The sequence below is a fragment of the Propithecus coquereli genome, unplaced genomic scaffold (assembly GCF_000956105.1).
Source record: "Propithecus coquereli isolate 6110/MARCELLA unplaced genomic scaffold, Pcoq_1.0 Scaffold48, whole genome shotgun sequence".
In the NCBI taxonomy this organism is placed as follows: domain Eukaryota; kingdom Metazoa; phylum Chordata; class Mammalia; order Primates; family Indriidae; genus Propithecus; species Propithecus coquereli.
The window spans coordinates 70,419-92,420 of NW_012150618.1; the positions used below are offsets into that span (position 1 = coordinate 70,419).

Consider the following 22,002-nt stretch of genomic DNA (forward strand, 5'->3'; position numbering starts at 1 on the left):
GGTCCTGCTCTGTTTCCTAGGCTAGAGTGCAGTGGTCTGATCGTAGCTCACTGCAGCCTCAAACTCCTGGCCTCAAGTGATCCTCCCACCTCAGCCTCCCAAAGCGCTAGGATTACCGGTGTGAGCCACTGCTCCCAGCCTACCTTTTTTATTTTTAAGCCATGTGATTACCTATCTCCAAAAAACATATCTGTGTGTATATTGTAAATTTTTTTAATGAAAAATCAAATAAGCTTAGAAATTAGAAACAAAATGAGAGGGTTTTTTTCTCTTTACTTCATAAATAATGTTGATAGTAAAGATTGAGTTAATTTGGTTGAGAATTTTGAAATTTTTTTGTAAACTTTCTATGTTTCCGAGAAGTATTTTGCAAAGGTCAGCATTAAAAAATGTTTTCATAAAACACCTTGAAAATGTGAAGTGTAATAGAAACAGTGACTTTTAATTCAAGATAAATAAAAAGTTATAATTTTCTGTTTATTAAGGCACCGTATAAACTTGAGTTCCGACTTCTTGATTACTCCTGATTTCTACTGGGACAGAGAAAACCTGGAAGAACTTTATGATAAAACTTGCCAGTTCCTTAGCATTACCCGACGAGTTAAGGTATGTATTTTGTACTGAGAGGGAAAGACATGTTATTGCCTATAATTTACATGACTTATGTGAAGATAAATTTTAAGTTAAGTGAATGTGTTTAATCTGTTTTCAGAGAAATCTCTGGTTTGACGTCTATTCAGATCTCTTTATATTTCCCCTTCCTTTTGTCCTCTATACAGTCAAGTTTTCAACTTTTGTGTCAAAGGATCTTCTGATATTAGCTCTATAGGCTAGATGAGATTGGTGAGAGTCTGAAGGCTTAGTGGTCTATTAGGAGGTTCTTGTGAAGTTTCAAGCAAGAGTTTATGGGGTCCTGAACTATAATGATAACAGAATAGAAATTAATTTAAGAAAGAATCCTGTAAGACAAATCAAGTGACTGGTAATGGGAGGCCAGGGAGAGGGAAGAATAAATGATGAGTGATGTTTGTCTGGGAGTGACAGGTAGAACAGACAGAGGTCAGAGTGGGCAGGTGAGAAGCTAAATCTAAGATATGCTGAGATTAGAGTAGCAGCAGGACATTCAATTAGCGCTGCCAACTCAGGCATATAGAAATGCAGACACAAAGTTGAGAAGAGAGACGACTGTATCAAGTTGATGATGGAGGTGGACCACATGGGGAAAGAGCATAGGCAACAGAAAATTAACATTAGTACAATGCGTGTACATAGTTCTGTGACATTTTATCACACGTGGATTCATGTAACCACACAACCAAGGGCACGGAACTATTTGTCACCACAAAGATCTCCCTCACGCTACCCCTTTATAGTCACACACCTCTCCTCCTCCCCCACCATCCCTAACGCCGGGCAGTGAGTAATCTATTCTCCACCTCTATAATCTTGTCATTTCGAGAATGTTATATATAAATAGAATCATATAGTACGTGACTTTTTTTTTTTTTTTACTGTATTCATACTGAATAGTATGTGACTTTTAAATTGGCTTTTTTCACTGAGTGTAATGCCCTTGAGCTGCATCCAAGTTGTGTATATCAAATTCCTGCCTTCTTGCCAATTACTTAAACATTTTTTTCGAATTTCATTTTTACGTGTCTATATTGTTTTTGAGTATATATCTTTGCACAGATATTTATTGGTTGCTCTGGGTATTGCATTATACATAACTTGTTACAGTCTACTGGTTTCAACATTATACAGATTAAATGAAGTATAGAATCTTTATTTCCTTTCACATCTCTTTACCCTCCCCCCAATTTATAATATAATTGTGTTAAGTGTCTTCTTCTGCAGTCATAGAGAACTTCATCAGATAGTTGTTATAATTTTTGCTTCAACCGTCAAACATAATTTAGAAAACTCAAGAGGAGAGGGAAAATCCGTTGTATCTACCCACATTTTTATTCTTTCTCGTGTTCTTTTTTCCTTCTAATGTTCTCAGATTTCTTCTTTTATTGTTCCCTTTCTGTTTCAAGAACTTTCTTTCACCACTCTTTTAAGGTAAGTCTGGTGAGACAAATTCTCTAGTTTTTCTTCATCTGAGAATGTCTTCATTTCCCCCTTCATTCCTGGAGGATTTTACTTACTACATATAGGATTCTGGGTTGATGGTTTTTTTTCTTTTAGCACCTGATAAATGCTGTGCCACTTCTTTCTGGCCTCCATCATTTCTAATAGGAAATCTGCTTTCATTCTGTGATGTGAATGTTAGATCTTTTATTATAATTTCACAAATTTTTGAACCTCTGTTCACCTTTTTCTAGCATATTTTCTCTCTGTTACTCACATTGGGTAATTTCTATGTTCTGTCTTCAAGTTCACTGATTCTTTCCTCTGTCTCCTTCATTCTGCTGCCCATCATCAAGTTTTTTATTTCATTTATTTTTCAGTTCTAAAATGTGTATGTTTTCTTCTTTATATCTTCTATTACTTTGCTAGACTTCCTATTTTTTCATGTTTCAAGTGTGTTCATAATTGCTTGTTGAAGCATTTTTATGATGGTTGCCTTAACATCCTTGTCAGATAATTCTAACATCAGATTCCTCTTGATGTTGGTGTCTGTTGATTATCTTTTCTTATTCCCTCCAACTAATTTTTATACCACCCATTTCCCTCATTGTCTCAAGTGTTATGTTCAAGTGTTTTTGCTTGATACACGAGGTCCTTCCTAACCTATCCCTTTTCAATCTTTATCCTACCACTTGCCACATTTGCCTTGTATTCCCATAAAAAATAAATAACTTATAATTTCAGAAACCCACCGTGGCTCATTGAATGCTATGGCAGCTCTGGTATCTACATTTTTTTTCTCCAAGCCAGACACTGCCCCTTGCAAAACCACATTGAAATTATCTGCAGTTGTCACTGATCTTGGTATCACCTATTCCTGTGTGGATGTCTTCCAGCACAGGAAAGTAGAGATTGTTGCTAGTGGTCAGAGAAAGGTAACCATCGCAAGCTATGTTGCTTTTAGCTGACAATGAAAGATTACTTAGTGAGTGATGCTTTAAGAAACAAATTCAGTGGACTCCATCAACACAGTTTTAGATACCAGATGTCTAATTAGGCACATTAGATTTGACAATCCAGTTGTCTGGTCGGACATACCAGATTGTCAAAAATGTTCAACTTCCATGGTTGTAGACTGTGCACACAGGCTGAAAATCCAGAGGATGTAAAAGAAGGGATACTAAAAGCTGTATGCAGATGAGATATCTCCTGTGGTTGTATTAATTAGCTATTGCTGTGTTACAAATTACCCCAAAACTTAGCAGCTTAAAGCAACACTTATTATCTCATAGTTTTTGTGGGCCAGGAATCTGGGTACAGTTTTGCTGAGTCCTCTGGCTCTGGGTTTCTCACAAGGCTGCAGTCATCTCAAGGATTCACTGCCTAGTTCACTCGTGGTTATTGGCTGGATTCAGTTCCTCTCAGGCTGTCGGACTGAGGCCTCAGTTCCTCATGAGCTCTTGGCCAGCGGCCTTCCTCAGTTCCTTGCCACAGAGTGTCTCCACAGAGCGTCTGACAACATGGCAGCTTGCTCCAGCAGAGTGAGCAGGTGAGAGAGCAGGAGACACTGTCAGAGAGAGAGTGTTAGCAAGACAGAAGTCACAGTCTTTTCTAACCTAATGACAGCAATGGCATCCCATCACTTGTGCTGTGCTCTGTTAAAAGCAAGTCACTAGGCCCAGCCCATTCTCCAGGGGATGGGGTCACACAAGAGGGAACACCAGGAGGTGGGGAACCTTTGGGTGGCATCATAGAAGTCTGCCTACCACAGTGGATTGGAGAAAGATGGAGAGAATTTTAGAGGCTTCTATGTGAACGCTGACCCCCATGATCCTCACACTACCAGGTACTTGAATGATTCCCAGCTGCAGGCCATCGGAGGTGCTAGAACCGTTGCTGGTCTTGCTGTGTTCAGAATCATCAGCCAACTGTCACTGCTGTTGACTTGAACAAGAAAGTTGATGCCAAAAGTAATATTCTCATCTTTGACCTGGGTGGCATTTTTATGTGTCCATCCTCACTATTCAAGATAGAATTATTGAAGGCAAGTCCACAACTGAGAATATCTGTTTGAGTGAAGAATACCTTGACAACTAAGTGGTCGGCTGATTCTTGGCTCAGATCCATATGAAAAGGACATCAGTGAGAACAAGTGGGCTCTGCAGGTCCCTTCCCCCTCTACTGAGTGTACGCTTTCTTCCAGTATTGAGGCCTGTTTGAGATTGAGTTCCTCCATGAAGGGAAAGCATCTGACCTCTGGTGCACGTTAGCAGCTGGAAGACTCAAATGCTGACCCAGTCTCTGGCACTCTAGAGCTGTGGAGAAAGCCATAAGCAATGCCACCTGGACAAGTCACCAATCCCTCACTGGTGGCTCTATCTATATTCCCAAGATTTAAAATCTCTTATAGGATGAAGTAAAACTGAATTTATTCATAGCATAATCTTGTATGTAGAATATCCTAACGGATATTTTGGAACCTGGCTGGTTCCAAAACCGTAATCCCAGACCTGGGCTCAGTGGGCAGCCAGGGAGACCAGGTCTGATGCAGGGGGGCCCTCAGGGGCATCCAGGCCTCCATGGCGGGAAAGTCGGACCACAGCAGGCAGAGCCAGCCCTCCGCAGACGTGGACCAGGCTGTGCTGTTCTCTCTGCCCTGCTGGCTGCGCTCCCCCACCAGGCCCTGGAGCAGCTGCTGCAGCCTCCCAGAGGCTGCTGAGCTCACTGGTGAACGTCCTGTCAGAGTGTCTGCGGGCCCTGGGGGGCGCTGGGTGCCCCCAAGGAGGAGGAGCAGCAGCAGCAGCAGGGCCAGGGAGGCCACCGTGGGGCGGGTGCCAAGCGCTCCAGGAATAAATTTTTAAAGATATAAGTAAGACCTATACCCTGAAAACTATAAAAGATGGCTAAAAAACTAAATAAGTTCTAAACAAACGAAACCATATGCCATGTTTATGGCATAGAATACTATTATTAAGATGTTACTTCTGCAAATTGATCTATAGATTCAACTCAGTTCCCTTTGAAATCTCAACAGGCTTTTTTTTTCCCCCCAAGAACTAGCAGGTTGATTTGGAAATGCAAAATGGAAATGCAAAGGGCCTATACTAGCCATGGCAATTTTGCAAAAAAGGGCAAAGTTGGAGGACTTTTACTGCTTGATTGTAAGATTTACTCTAATGCTGCATAATCAAAACAGTTGAATACTGGCATAAGTATAGATATAATAGATCAGTGGAACAGAATAGAGTCCAGAGATGACCCATACACATATGAGCAATTGATTTTTAACAAAGAGGATAAGTTAATTCAATAGCAAAAGGATAGTCTTTTCAACAAATGGTGCTAGGACAATTGAATAGCCATACATAAAAAATGAACCCTATCCCATACTTCACACTATTTTGAAATGGATCAGAGACCTAAATAGAAAAGGTAAAATTATAAACTTTAAGAAAAAAATATGAGAGAAAAGCCTTGCAACCTTGGGACATGCAAAGATTTCTCAGGCTAAAAACCAGTGAGCCATGAAAGAAAAAAAACCTTTGAGAGTTGAACTTCATAATAATTTTAAACTTCTGCTCTTCAAAAATCACTAAGAATGTGGAAAGGCAAGCTATAGACTGGAAGGAAACATTCTCAACATATAAACCTGACAAAGGATTCCTTCAGAATACATCAAGAACTTTTTCTGCTCAATAGTAAAAAGACATCTCAATGTTTTAATGGGTAAAAGATCAGAACAAACACTTCACAAAGAAGATATTTCAATGACCAAATGAAAAGCACATGAAAAGGTATTCAGCATCATTTTTTATCAGGGAATTGCAAATTAAAACTTCAATTAGATATCCTTACACCCATTAAAATGGCTAAAATGTAAAAGACTGGCAATACTAAGTGTTTGTGAGGTTGTGGAATAATGAAACTTTCATCCATTATTTGTGAAATATAAATTGGTACAGCCACTCTGCAAAACAAGTTGGCAGTTTCTCATAAACTTAATCGTTATCTTATCATATGACCCAGCAGTTCCACTCCTACGTATTTACCCGTGAGAAATGAAAACCTGTCCTCACACAGATTTGTACATGAATGTTCATAGCAGCTTTATTCATAATAGTCAAGAACTTGAAATAACCAAACGCCCATCGATAGGTGAATGGAAGAATAAATTGTAGTATATCCATACAGTTGGATACCACTTCGCAATAAAAGCAATTAATTTCTAATTCACGCAACAAGATGGGTAAATCTCAAAAATCGTTATGTTGAGTGAAAGACCCTAGATACCAAAGCATAATGCTGTTGTACTGCATATAAGATATTCTGGAAAGACAAATCTAACCTATAGTTACAGAAAGTAGATCAAGGATTCCCTAAGGCATGGAAGTGGGGTGGGTGGGTAAAACAGTACATTGCAAAGGGGTACCAGGGAACTTTTTGTGATGATTGAAATGTGACAATAGTTACATGGGTATACATTTGTCAAAAATCTTCAAATTGTATACTTAAAATAGGTGCATTTTATTGTATGTAAATTATGTCTCAAAATTAATTTGAAAATAAAGCCTCTTGTGAGAATTCTTTAGAGGTAGCCATATTTACTGGGGACAGAGCTGAAAGTATTCAGAATTTACTGCTCTTAGATGTCTCTCCTTTTTCTTTGGTATGGAGACCTCTGGTGGAATCATGATTGTGATGAGAGATGGTATCATTGCCATCAAGCAGATGCAGACTTCTCTCCCTCTTCTGATAACCAGCCCACTCTGCTCGAGTTAATAAAAGTGACTGAGCAGTAACTAAGATAACCAGCTTCTCGGCAAGTTTGAGCTCAGGCATCCCTGCTGCATCCTGTGGCCTCCCCCAGATCTCTTTGATAGCGATAGCCGTGGTATCCTTCACATGTCTCTCGTCGGGGAGAGTGCAGGAAAAGTGAACAGGATTACAGCCACCAGTAATGAGGCTTGAGCAAGGAAGATAGTGTATGGTCCAAAGGAAAAGCGTAAAGATAAGGATGACTTTCAGATCCCTTACATTCAACATGATAGCAACAGTGGAAAATGAGAAATGTCAAAGAAGGATCAATAGTGAATACAAAAGTACAATGAATAATCAACTAGCTGTACAAAGAATTAATCTACTAAGAAGGAAGGGGAAAACCTGGAGAAAGTGCCAGTGCACTGTCTATCTGCTAAACCAGAGGGAAGGAACATGCCAGGAAGGGTACTTTGGAGCTTGTCTGGGGACAGAGCTCCTCTGAGTGGAAGGACTGCTTCTGTACCCACCACTGAAAAGTTGACCAAACAGCCCAGAGACCTGGCGGAGCAGGTTCCACTCAGTCCCCAACTTTGAAGATTCCTGTAACAACTCAGCTCTGTGGCAGTTATTTTTAAAAATCTTGTATGAACTACATTCATGCACCACATGACATTTCAGTGGATAGACCATATACAGGATGGTGGTCCCATAAGATTATAATACTACATTTTACTATACCTTTTCTATGTTTAGATATGTTTAGATGCACAATTACTTACCAGTGTGTTTCAAATGCTTACAGTATTCAGTATAGTAACATGCTGTACAGGTTTGTAGCCTGGGAGCAATAGGCCACGCCACATAGCCTAAGCATACCATCTAGGCTCTAGGTTTGTGAAAGTACATTCTGTGATGTTCATACAATGACAAAATCGCCTAATGACACGTTTCTCAGAATGTATCAAATATATAAATATAGTAACTGGCTTCCGAGTCCTAAAGTGAGTACACAGGGAGAATGCATGCTATTCCACCAAACAATATTGTAAACATTTGAAATATTTGTCATTTATACTTCAACTAAGTTTGGGTGGGGGCAGGGTGGTAAAAAAATTCCGGTAATATCCTGAAGAATCGAAATAAAAATCTATTTAATCTGACACCATTACAGATATATATCTCATGCTCTTTCTAGTTGTGATCTGATTCATTCTGTATCCTTGGCCACGACCATCCTTGCCTGCATTCTGCCCCATGAGCCCAAACATCACCTCCTAGGAAAGGTTTCCCCATCCTTACCTTGTACTCCTGGAGGACTTTGTATGTATCCCTCAGGTGCGGCACTTCCCAGCCTGTATCGTGGCGGTCTGATCACATCAGTCTCTAGGGCTACATGTTTTCTACGGGCAATGCCACATCTTTCGGGTCTCCAGGGTGTCAGTGCATAATAATAGCCTTTCTGAATGAATGACAGCTTGTAGGGAAAGATTTAGCCAGAGTAGGAAGATACAGAAAGACCTCTTTTCTTATGCTTTCTCAAAAGTGCCTGACATCCTTCACAGCAGCGACCGCAGGTGGGTCAGATAATTGAAAGGCGGCCTTAAAATGCTTTTTTTTTTTTTTTTTTTTAACAATCCCCACTACTCACAAGCTAATTGTTCTTCATTTCATTCCCCAGTCTCACTCTTTGGTGTTAAATCTTCTACATGAGTTATAAAGCATACCTAAAAGTTCTCAAACTACATTTCTCATTAGCATCCCAAAGGCAGTTCAGACTGGTTGGAATATATGAAGGTTTTTTAGCAGGGTAAGGGGTTAAGAGTTTACCTTCCCTTCTGAGCAACACAGAGCTTACACTATATAATACAAAAGAAAAACAAGAACTGGCCTGACCTTCAACAAGCTTTGCAGTCTCCTAAGAAGACAAAACAAAGAAAGAATGGTGGTAATGCTAGAAGAAAGTTGGTCCTTGTTTTCTGTTTTTTCCCTCAAAAGATAGAGAAAAGAGTCCTGAGCAAAACAGGGGTGATAAGACCTAAGACATGCTGAAAAGCAGTCAAAACAGTTGAGGACAGAGGTCGAGTCATCTTTGGTAATTAGGAGATCACTGAAACAGCAGTTACAGCGGTGTTGTGGGACAGAACCCAGGTGGCAGTGGGTCCCTCACTCTGTGTCCTCCTGTCAGTGTCCCCCACGGTCCCGTCGTTGAGTCTTCTCTCCCTGTGCCGTCTACTCCGGGAGCAGTGGTGTTTGTTTTCATGCCTTCTATTCCACCTTTCCCTGCTCATTTTCAAACATATGTCTCTTAACCCCAATCTCTTGTTTGCTTTCCAGATATTTCCGGTCGCCTCCTAAATCTCGCAGATCCTCCACATTTACATGTCTCATAGCATCCTTTTTTAAATTATTTGCATCATTCCCCACTAGACTGTAGTAAGTGCCATGAGATCAAAGACCATGATTATTTTCTTCCCAGTTCCTGGCAAAGGCCTCACGTATAGTTGTACTCAGTAAATATTTGTAGAGTTCATCAGTGATTAGATTCCAAAACGAAACTCATGGTGTTCTCCCAGAAAACGCCGAACCTCCTCTGTTCTCTATTGCAGCTAGCCTCACTCGTCTAGTCATTCAGCCAGAAACTTAAAAGGCATCCGAGCGACCTCCTTCTGCTGCGCTCGCCACATCTAGTCAGTCAGTCTTTTCATTCCCCCCTAAGTATCATTCATTCATGGGCAGACATTTATTGAAAGCCTATGTGATTGATCCTAGCTGGTGAAATGGAGGAATGGCCCCCTGTCTTCAGGCTCCCCAACTACTAATGTGCATCCCACAGCCCCTGTGCTCTCACCTGGACTGTTCTAATACCTTCTTCACTGTCTCAGCCTCTAGACTGGACCGTTTTCCAGTCTCTCTGCACCCCCACCCCCTGGCCAGAAGAAAGACACGCATCTGTCTTATTCACCAGTCTGTCTCCTCTGCCCAGCACAGTGTAGTGAATATTAAATTAATATCTCAAGACTGAACAAAAGACTCCCCATTACCTGCAGAATAAAGTTCAAATATTCTAGCAAGGTGTATTAGTTTCCTGTTGCTGCTGTAACAAATTACCACAAAGCTAGCAGCTGAACGCAATTTATCATCTTACAGTTCTGTAGGTCAGAAGTCTGACATGGGTGTCAGTGGGCTAAAATCAAAGTGTTGGCAGGGCTGCATGCCTTTCTGGAGGCTGCAGATAGGATCCATTTCCAGTGCCTCAAAGCCACCCACATTCCTTGCTCATAGCACCTTCCTCCATCTCGCAAAGGCTCGTTAAGTCCTCACATCATTCTGAACTCTTCCGCCTTCCTTTTCCACTTTCAAGGACCCTTGTGATTACATTGGGCCCTCGTAGGTAATCCAGGATTATCTCCCTATCTTAAGGTCAGCTGATCCGCAACCTTAATTTCATGTTCAATCATAATTTGCCTTTGCCGTGTTATATTCGCAGGTTCCAGGAATAGGACGTGAATGTCTTTGGGGCCGATGCGGGGACGGCGGGGGGGAGGACGGGGGCGTTATTCTGTCTTTATGTACCTCTCACAGTTTTGTACTAATTTACCTTCTTAACCTCACTGCCAAGCACTTCCTTCCAAGTTGTCCCCAATCTAGCTATGGTTGTCTCTAGGCTATTTCCTCTGCCTGAAATTCTTCCTCCCCTCTACCCCGTCTTTTCATCCGGCAGCTGCCTACTTAAAGCCTGATTCATATTGACCACCATTGTGACCCCCATTTTTTCCTGCTCCCTCATCTGCATGCACATAACGTGCACGCCTCCACAGCTACATGAAATAGGAAGCATGCAGTAGCAGGGTCTCTTGCTTGTACATTTCAACGTGTTGTCAAATGCTTGGATTAGTTGAGGTCTGGAACTAAGAAAAGTTGTTAGATTTAACAATTAGAAGACTTGGAAGTTTCTGGGGACTTGTGGTAATATATGCAAATTCTAAAGAGTTAAGGAATAAGTTGGGTGATGGGGAGTGGAGAAAGAAAATTGTCTATTCGTTGGTCAGAGCTGAAAGAAAATGGAAGAGGGCTGAGTCAGTAGTTTGAAGAGAGAAGCAAGCTCAAGGCCGAACATGTTATAGACCAGGATCAAGCAGCCAATAGAAATAGAAAAAAGGAAGAAAATGCAAGAGGGGGGGAAAAAGAGAGGGAAAAGAGGTACACTGTAAACAATTTATACAGATTAGAAACTACAGGGTGACCATAAAATCTGGAAATAGGTGCAGATGTTACCAGTGCAGTTCAGTGTGCCATCCCTCATTAGTAATGCAGTTTAATGCTCTCTGCAAAATCATAGTACGGTGCACTAACACATTGCTGTCAATCCCTCAACACGTATCTGTGATGATTCTTCGAACGTCCACTGACCAAAACTATACCTTCAGCGTACCCTATGAGAAAAATCAAACTATTTTAAAAATTTGCTTCCAAACTTTCCAGTTTCCAAAGGCAGGCGACATACAGAGATACCGAGTAGGTATATAACTTGCCAGTAATCACATCCAAATTTTAAGTTCAAAGATTCTATCTTCTTTGAATTCCCCACAGCCAACTTGTTTTGAGGCACCACAATGCAGAACCTTTGCAGTTCAGAGTTGAAAGCAGTGCCATCTAGTGGTGAGTGTGCAGCACATCAAATGTTAAGTTTGAGGTTTTTGTAAAAGGTAATCATTGTTTTTTTATCTTTAGGCCATGCAAAAAAAAAAAGGAATGTTTCAAGTTTGCCTTTTTTAACTGCTAAAAACACAAGGGCAGCTACCAAAAACTAGGACTCAAAAACTTTATTTTTAGATCTTCCATCAAAATTTTTCAAATAGAAGAGCTTCAGTATGCAAAGTATTTTTTGCAGTCAAATCTGGGCATTACAAAATGTCTCTGGATGGGTTCACAAGAAACTGGTAACACTAACTAGCTACCTTCAGGCAGAGGACTGGAAAGAGTTGAAGGGACAATTTTTTACTGTATACCTATGGAATTTTGGTGGATGTGACCATATTATTTACTTAAATAAATGCAAATTGTTTAAATACATGATACTAAGATTTTTGTTATACAGGTCATGAATGAAAAACTTCAGCACTGTATGGAACTAACGGATCTGATGCGGAATCATCTGAATGAGAAGAGGGCGCTCCGCTTGGAGTGGATGATTGTCATCCTCATCACTATAGAGGTAAGTGGAAATGCCATGAACTGTGATCACTTACGTCTTATATAGGGGCTAGGATAAGAATAAAGATAATTTGACACAGAAAAGTATAGCAGGGAAGAGAATTACTATTATAATTACCAAGTCTATTTGGAAGTGAGGTAAGTTTCAAATGACTGTATTTTGCAAATGGATTAAATGTAGTATTTGAAAAGGGTCTACCTTTTTAAAGATAGCACTTGGAAAAAGTTCTAGCTGCAAGTTTATAATGCACAGACCAACATCAAGTACCTGTGCCTTAAGATTTGCAGCTGGCTGTGTGAGAAAGCCAAGTATTTACTCTAACTTCAGGAGCATTTTTCATTAATCACAACCTTGGAAAAGTCATTTTCATTTGTACCAATAATTTGTTTGCTATGAAATTACTAATCCTCACTTTTTATCATCCCAAGGTAATGTTTGAGCTGGGACGAGTATTTTTCTGACCAAGTGATAACCGAAGTGTCATCACAAGAGATGTTCAAGTTCTGCAATCAAAAATAAATGTTCACTATTGGGTGACCTCTTATTTAATAGGTATTTAATTTTTTTTAATCAAGAAATTGTTACGATCTTTTTCAGCTCCAAATATGTTCTTGCTTGAATAAAAATTATAAACAATCTGGTGTTAGGGTATCACTGACAGTTCAAAAGGAAAATATTTCAGTTTAAAGAATAGATAACCTCAGTGTCTAGGAAATCCAGGCAAAGATACTTCTTAAGACAAAAGGCTTAGATTTTGGACACTACAACTTAACCTATCTCAGGGGAATCCCAATCATGGCCCTGGCTAAGAGAACCGTACAGGAACTCGGAGGTAATGAAATCAATATATACAATAACAAAACAGGCTTTTAATGGCAGAAACGAATTTTATATACCCATTTTAGATAGCATTAATTTGAGTGTGACTTCACTGGCATTTTGCCTTTTATTAATCAATACTTCCTTTCCTTTCACCTAGTCAAAATATTCTTCCCAGGGAGACTTTTGTTTTGCACATACTTTGGGGAAATTAAAAAGTACCAAGCACAAAGAATTTAACATCTATATACTTACCATCTTAAGTTGACCATTAACATTTTAAAGAGCAAATCTTTATCTTCACTACCAAATTTTTACATATAACGCCTCTTGCCCCACGATAGTCCCCACCATGGTGAATTTAAATGTTCTTTTTCTTCATAAATATGTACAATAAATAGCAATGCCATTTTGCAACTTGCTTTACTGCTACACAGTATTCCACCAAGAGAATACATTCATCTATACCCTTATTGATGGACATTTACTCATTTGCTAATATTAATAAGTGTTAAGGTAAATGTATGGTGTCTTTTTCAGCACACTGAAAGTTCTTGAGTAGCTGTCTTCCATCTGTGGTACCTGTACCCCAAGTTCACCCAAAAACTCCAAGGAGCATGTAGGCATTGATAGTTAAAAGAAACGCTTTCTAGGCCAGGCACAGTGGCTCAAGACCTATAATCCTAGCACTCTGGAATGCCAAGGAAGAAGGATCGCTTGAGGTCAGGAGTTCGAGACCACCCTGACCAAGAGTGAGACCCTGTGTCTACAAAAACTAGAAAAATTATCTTGGTGTGGTGGCATGCGCCTGTAGTCCCAGCTACTTGGGAGACTGAGGCAGGATTGCTTGAGCCCAGGAGTTTGAAGTTGCAGTGAGCTATGGTACCACTACACTCTACCCCAGGCAGAACAAGACTGTTATCTCAAAAAAAGAAAAAAATTGGCTATGTCTAGTTCCACCTGATTTTTTAAAAATCAGCATGCCTGTGTACACACCTGCAAATGTACCTCTTCTCTTTTGCCATCTTCCTTTATCACACTTTACAGAAGGGAAGCAGCTCTCACCTATCCTGAATAGTTTGGTCCACTTTATTCAATAACCTTTAAATATATTTAACCTATGTTTTTTTTAAACTCTTGGGAAGTTATATCAGAGGACAATTTCAAAGATTGGTCATGCAACCTCCTTTAATTGAAATCATTACAAGAGATGCAATTTCAATAAAATTTTACTCCACGTATCAATGTGTAAAATTTGCTGTTAGAGTCAACTGATCACTAGTAACAATTTTAATAATCCAGAAAAAAATGAACATTTGGTGCCTTATGGCTATGGCAAATTAAAATTTTACTTTCAATTTATATACACGAATGTTACAAAGAATGAGAAGATCAATAAGACTTGCATAAATATTTATTAGGATAAAGTTTAGAGGGAAAAATGTAACACAAATACAGTTTTAAGAAGAAAAAACCATGTTAAATTTAAGTACTTTATATGTTTAAATGGATCACAGTGGACATCAACTCATGATGGCATTACATTCTACTAGACACAGGCTTTTTAAAAGGTGATAAGATAGCTTTAAAAATATCAGTATTTATGATAACAGGAAATTACATCTTTTTCATCTAATTCAAGTTTATGATTAAAAACTTCAACTTAAGTTATGGAAGAGTTTTTAAAGGTTTTTAGTTATAACACAAGTAAAAAATGATTTAAGATCACTACCTCTTCTAAGAACAAAATGACCAAGAAATTACACCAGAATATTAAGAGTCTAAATTAAGTACATACACCACTGGCTCCCAAAGCGCTCCTCAAAGTGGTATCGAATTTTTATCACCCAAGATGAATTTTTATCACCCAAGAGAGTTCAGTGGTTAAGACCAACCTGGATTTGAATTCTTGCTTCACCACCACTTACTTAGCTCTATCGCCTTGGGCAATCACTGAAACTCTCGGCCTCGGTGTCCTCATCTGTAGAATGGGTTTAATAATACTACTATCTCATAGGGTTGCTGTGAGGATTAACAGAGTATGTGTGAAGCTTTAAAAGCGTTAACTATTACTACAATCCTTCTGGGTAAAAATCCACATGTGATTCTGAGATTAAATGGAGCCTGAATCAAATTCCCTGGATAACCTCCTTGAATCTTCATTTAAGAAACATCATGACTGAGACTTAGAAGATAGATGTTGCTGAACCCTACATAGGAATGGAATGGTTCATTTTGATATAAAGAAATATTTCCACTGTTTAAAACGGGTTGGCTCTTCAGCATAAGCCCCCAAAGGCTTTTTAAACTCTATACATTTTGCATAGACCAGGCAGCTGCCACCAGGTATTCTAGGGTGCCTTCTTGTCAGCAGTAGAGATGTTTTTAATATATATAAAATCAGTATAGTTCCAGTTTTATTTTTTACCTAAACAAGCTATATTCACCTACTTTAAATTACCATCTTGTCTCTCTACCACTTACAGCAGTTTTTCCAAAATACGGTCCTCAGACCAACTGCATGGGCCAACACCCAGACTGGCCATTAGTATTACCGATTCCTGAATTCAACACCACTCTTACTAAATCAGAACCTCTGGGGCTTCAGCTAAGAAATCTGTTCCTTACAACTCTTCAGATTTTTATGTTCACTAAACTCTGAGAACCACTAACTTAGAGTCTTTTTATTGGTTTGTACTCAGGTTATGCAGACTTTAAATAATTCATTAGCACTCTCTTGCTTACTGAGTACTAAATCTCCCTCAAGTGACTCAGATCTCCTTTCTTTCCCCAACTCAACCTCCTCATACCCTGCTCTCTGCCTTTACAAAAACTGTGTGTTGGGAGGAGGTGATGAGGATGAGACGTAAGGGGAATTTTTCAAATACCTCCAATCCAAATCTTTTCACTTTCAGCTCTCTCCATTGGTTCTGAATTGCCATTTTTAAGGAAGATGTAAGTTCAACTACTTAAATTCCCTTTCCTCAAAGAGGGTTAATGAAACAAAAATTTTTAAAGGCCACATTTCCACCTTCTCTGCCCAATTTGAAACAAAAACATGAATTTAAACATTTCTTTAAAAACATTTCCACATCTCCTAGACTGTTGTTAATAAAACAATCTGGAAAGCATGCAGCATTGTAAAACCTACTCATGGATATTCATTTTTTCATCCAGTGCTGCTCTGGACTCCAAGATACGGTGGTAAAGATGACAGCTAGGGCCCCTACTTTCGTGAAGCTTACATTCTAATGGTGACAGCAAGAAAACAAGTAAACAACTGACAAAGTGATCTGCTCTATAAAGAAAAATCTATAGAAGAAGTACAGAGGTGGTATGAAAAGTCAGGAAAGGGGAACAAACTTGTTAAAACTAAAGAACTTAAAATTTACTTGAGGTTTAGAATCATCATTTGAATTTAAAAACTCCAAACAGGAGACATTCTACTTCAGTATAAACTCGACTTTTAACTTAGCTTCTGTACATAAGGCTTGGAAATTTGCTTACCACAGTAATTTTTTAAAATACTGCCAATATAAAAGATGAACTAGAGTGCCTCTTGAACTCATCAAATGAAGACTTACAGAGGGCAGCAAACTAACAAAAATTAACGATGTAATTCCAGTCAAATCTAAACGACTAAGCCACAAAATCTTAAATTCAAGGTGTTGATCTTAATCTAAAAAGTCTCCTGTGGCTTGGATTCTGGTTACCTTGGAGATTTTGACTCTGAGCACACTGACAACAATTAAGATTAGTTGAAGTATGTGTCCAATGGTTCACTATTAAAACCTGAAGAACTGGAATCTTCCAGTTTTATGTATCTCTTTTCAGATAGGATGACCAAAAATCCTGGGTTTGCCTGAGACCAAGGGGTTTCCTGGGAGCAGCCAGACTTTCAGAACTAAAACTGAAAAAGTCCCAGGCAGCCAGGACTGGTCACCCTATTTTCAGACATTTTAGAAACTAATGATATTTAAACAGCCACCTTTCCAACTCAGGTCCTTGCTGCAATTCTACAGGTCTTTAATATGGATCAACTATTAAAAACAAGAACCTCATAAAGAAAAACATGTTGATATCATATACACACAGTTGTTATCAATCAAGGGAAGTAGTAATTTTTCCCTATAAATTTCGTCAGTTATCTCACTTTTAAACATAAAAATCCTGAGTCAAACACAGCTTGAACTATAATAATTCAGATTCACAATTCTTTTAAGAAATAATGATTCAAAAGTAAAATGTCTTTAAAAATCAGTTGTCAACAACTGGTACATGTATCTACTTGGATGAATCTCACTCAACTTGGCTGAGTGAAAGAAGCCAGTCTGCAAAGGCTACATGCTGTATAATTCTCGTTATTTAATGTGGTAGGAAAGGATAAAACTATAGTGATGGAGAACAGATCAGTGGTTGCCAGGGGTGAGGGGTAGGAAGAGCGCTATAAAAAGAAAGCATGAGAGAATTTTTTTGAAGTGACAGACCTGCCCTGTATTCTGGTAGTGGTGGATACCAAATAAATACTATGTTAAAATTCACAGATCTGTACACTGAAAAGAAAAACCTCTTTGAGGAAAAGAAAAACCTGAGGCTCAGAGGTTCAGTAACATGCCCCAAGTATACAGCTTATAAGTGATGAAGCCTGATTCCAACCCAGGTACTGCTACAATATACTATACTCCATCCCATCTGTTCATAAATACCATCCACTCTGTCTCTCCCAATGACAATATCAGAAGGCTATTAAGTTTCCATATTCTATTCCTAACTCAACACACTATATATAATGTGAAGACATGCAGAGAAGCAAAACATGATTCCAGAGTAGTGCTGTCCAACAGAACTTTCTGCAATAGAAATGTTTTGTAATAAACATTTGTCCAATATGGTAGCCTCTAACCACATGTGGCTACTGGAGCACATGTAGCTACTGGGACATTAATTTACACAAGCCACATGTGGCTAGCAGCTACTGGACAGCACAGTTCTGGCAAAATAACAAGAATGTACATGCCACAAAAAGAAGCGAACTTACTAAATTACGGTAACTCACTAACAATAAAAGGAAATCAATTCAAGATAAATGTATAATGATGGATTGATCATCATTATGCACAAAAAAGCTAAGAAATGCACAACCTCCAAGCACATCACAAACTAAGTCTACCTTTTGAACACCTGCTCACCTTACCCTCCAAGGTTCAGCTTAAACACTAACCTCACCTACACAACTACACATCTGTAGTATAAAACAAATTCTATATTCTCTGATTGTGCTTTTCTCCCCCACAGTGAGCAGTGGGACTGAGAGCACCTGAAGAGCAGAGATAGTTCTCATTCACATACACACCACCCAGCACCTAACACCTATACCCAGAGGCTTTCTACAACAATAAACCTTTTTTCATTCAGTTCTAGTGGGAAAAAGGATCATCTTAGGTCCTTCAAATACAAATCAACTCAATTTTGCAAGCATGGAGTACCAGGAATATACATAAAAAGAAGTTCCTGCCCTCAAGCAGCTTACAGTGAGGGTGGGGGATGTAAGATAGAGGTAGACAAACAACAAGAAAGAAGGGTAATCAAAATAAGTGTGTATAAGCAGCAGTTTAGGTCAGAAAAAGAACTGTCGGGAATTGTAAGAAACTGGAAAGTGGTTTAAGAAAAAAGTAGCCATTATCCCATTCTGTACCCCCACCTATTACACAGAAAAACTTAATGGAGTAAAAAAAGAAAAATTTAAGGCCTTAGAAATTTATCCTGGCTTCCTTCACTCACACTACCAGGGTCTCATTCAATTCCTTGTTATCCACTAAACTAAAACTAGTCTTGGAACAAATCCTTCCAGATCCAGAATTTCTATGAAAATTTCACAGCAAAAAGAAGTAGTACAGTTTTCTTTACACTTAAATCCTGATTATCTTTAAGTCATAACATCCTCTTTTTAGGTCCTCAAAATGTGCTAAATGGAATTAGTTTGCACAATACAATTTCAAGTCAGTATCTTCCAACTGGCATCATCTAGGAGCTAACTCTATTCAAAATAGTTTGAATTCACTTAATAAGTATATTTTGTTTCTTAAGTACATTTTCTGTTTCCTTTAAAAAGCAAGTGAGTGGAAGGGGTGCTGGTATGAGGAATCTACAAATCCAGACACCAAGTATTATCTGTAGTTAAAGTATATAACTATTGTCACATAGGAGCCTACGAACTTGAAGACCAGAGAACGACACAACTTCCTTAGAAAAAGTAAAATTTACCAGCCAATTTTCTCATCTTTATCAATCCCAATTATTCATGACAAAGGTCAGAGAAATTTGTGAAGTTTCCCCAAGACTGAATAACCTTGGGCCTGTTAATTACTTAACTTCTCTGAGCTTGCTTCCTCAAATTTAAGATTGAAAAGGGAGTTTGAATAGATGCCCTCAGAGAAAAAAATTGACTTAATTTTAACTAAAATAATTACAGACTGACTTCGGTAAGCCTTTTGGTTCAATCCTAATTCATTCATAAACTGAAAAATAAAGAACTGTGGCAGCTATTAAAATATGTCCACAAATTCTCCGATACTCCCCCATTGAAGAGGTGGAGCTTAATTCCTCTCCCCTTGAGTTCTGGCAGGACTTACAAGTATGGAAGGCGTTATGGTGTGTGGCTTGAATCACTTGCTCTGGGGGTAGCTAACCAGCACCATGTTGTGAGGACACTCAAGCAGTTCAGTGGAGAACAACAGAGACCTTCTGCCGTCAGCTAGCATCGACTTGCCCCAGAGTGTGAGCCCCCTTGGAAGGTGACCATCTAGCCCCAGTCAACATCTTAACTGTAACCTCATGAAAGATCTCGACCCAGGACCAACCTAGCTAAGCTGCTCCCAAGTTCCTGACCAACAAAAAATGTATGAGATAAACACATGTGTTTAACCCACTAAATTTTGACTTAATTTATAACAGCAAAAGAACTAATACACCAGTGTTTTCCAAACTATGGGACCTGACCCATTCATATGGTTGATGAAATCAATTTAAGACAGCACTAGCAATTTTTAAAAAAAATGAACTAGAAAAAGAGTACATCACTCACTCATAGTAAGTACTATTTCCTAAAAAATTTGTTTCAGTTTTACATATATGTATATACTAGGTAGAAATTTAAAATGTGTTTCTTAGAATCACAGTTGAAAACATTTAAACCCACAGGTCTACACCAGTAGCCTTAAAACAAAAAGCTCCCTAAAGTATAGGGAATTCTCCTTGAGGGACTATGGTCTCAATAACAACCAACTATAAAACAAGTGTTTTCTATAAATTTTATGACCAAACCAATGAAATGTAAGGCACTCACAAAATACATCTTTTCCGATTTGTGTGTTAGCTTGATATAAAACAGAGAGCAAGGTATCTGACCTAGACTTTAAAGTCTACCATGTAAAAGCAGGTCATTTTCCTAATTTAAGTAGTAAAAAAACAGAAGTCAAAAGAACATCCTTCATAAATTTAACAAAAAAGCTGCTTTTGGGCTTTAACCACATTTATTACTTCCTCCTACTATTTTTTTCTTATCAGTGTTAAAATATTAATAAATTCCATCTTCGCCCTCATACAAGAAACAGGTTTAGTATTATTAAATTTTCTGCCCACTGTCCAAGTCTTCCTGAACTCCCCTCTTCAGAACACAAGCAACTGCATATTTCTATGGTTGTGCCCCAGCAGAACACAAATCAAAACTTTTAGCAATAAAGACTTTGCGAGTATGTATGCATAACTTAATTTTTGATGAATCCATTCAGATTATTTGTTTGCACTCATTTTCTTTGAAGTAAAATGTGTGAAACTTTTTGAACTCCTGATTTGCCAGATTTTCAAAATGCCAAAATAAATTGGCACACACTAAAGAATGATTTAACCTTTCATTTGTCTTATTACTTAACTTGGGGCATTTGTGGCTCTCCCACAACCAGATTTACTAGAGAACTGATAGCTTCCCTTGGCCTTGTCCAAAGGAAGATACACTAACCAGCCCTTCTCTGCTGGGGCTGTTTTCTCCTTAACCTTTGCAGATGTACGCATCTATCTAAATGTTTCTACTTCAGCAAGTTGTAGAGAGCAGATATAGTCAGTATAGCTCTCCTTATGCTATCGCTTGACGATGATGACTAAAAATCAAAATAATCTGCATACTTGGCAAAAATTCAAGTGTGCCTGCCTATGCCTTGAGCAAATTAGCAGCAAAGTAGCCCAGTTCTAAATTTAAGAGCTCTCCAAGAGAAAAGGATGCTCTTGACATCACTTCCTTTTAGGAATGATAGTTTCAGGGCTTACCCCTGGGTTTATTTCTATAAACCTAGAGTATAGTACTGGGAAACTATTTACTGATCTTAAGAATAAACATAGTTACTTTGACTCAAGGCCAGTTACCCCAGACGCATAGGCAAGTTTCAGCCCAAAGGCTTCAGGACTAGCATTAGTATTGCCCACTTTTTCTTTTGGTTTTTCTTAATCAGTTTACTCTTCACATGAGCATTCCATCAGCACCATAACCTTGAAAGTTTTCAAAGTCCAAAAGAATTAAGAACCTAAAGATCTCTAACCATGACTCTCTACAGAACACTCAAAATCATCTTAGCTTCCTAATAAGATGAAACTCTAGAGCCAATCCAAGGAAGCTGGCATGCAAGTCTGAAGGCCAACTTTGATCTTTTAGGAACAGTGCATTGGAATACTGAGATCAGGGTCAGAATTTGGTTTTGGAGGCAGACATTTAGGCACTCAAATCATTTATCTAGCTGATCAAAGAACAAGAAAGTTCAAGGCAGGTGTATACTTTATCTATTACTCACTTTTGAGCCACTAAAGTTACACAGCTGCCTATCTTGTCTTTAAAGAAGGAATTAGTCATCAGTAGCTGCAGGTATTAACTGGATTGCTAAATCAAACTCAGATTTTTAGGAGGGACACATCTGTATATTAAACTGTCTTAAAATAGTATGCTTGCCTTAAATGACTTGTAAATTATGTGGTAAACAGTGTGCTAGGGTCTGGCTGTGTAGACATCGGATAGTCAAGGCACTGACAACCAGGTTAGCATGCTTTAAAACCAAACAGTAACTTCGAAACTGCTGCCTCCATTTCCTTAT

The 22,002-nt window shown here is 38.7% G+C and overlaps 1 protein-coding gene across 1 annotated transcript in view; it reads left to right on the top strand.

Moving 5' to 3' along the window:
• The window catches only part of RMND1 (required for meiotic nuclear division 1 homolog (S. cerevisiae)), a 44,668-nt gene extending 32,052 nt beyond the window's left edge, over positions 1-12,616 (top strand). Inside the window, 3 exon segments of the mRNA XM_012655535.1 lie at positions 486-606; positions 11,930-12,046; positions 12,475-12,616. Of these exon segments, the coding sequence (XP_012510989.1) occupies positions 486-606; positions 11,930-12,046; positions 12,475-12,507 (271 nt within the window). The 3' untranslated portion in view covers positions 12,508-12,616.
• Positions 12,617-22,002: the final 9,386 nt, after the last annotated feature.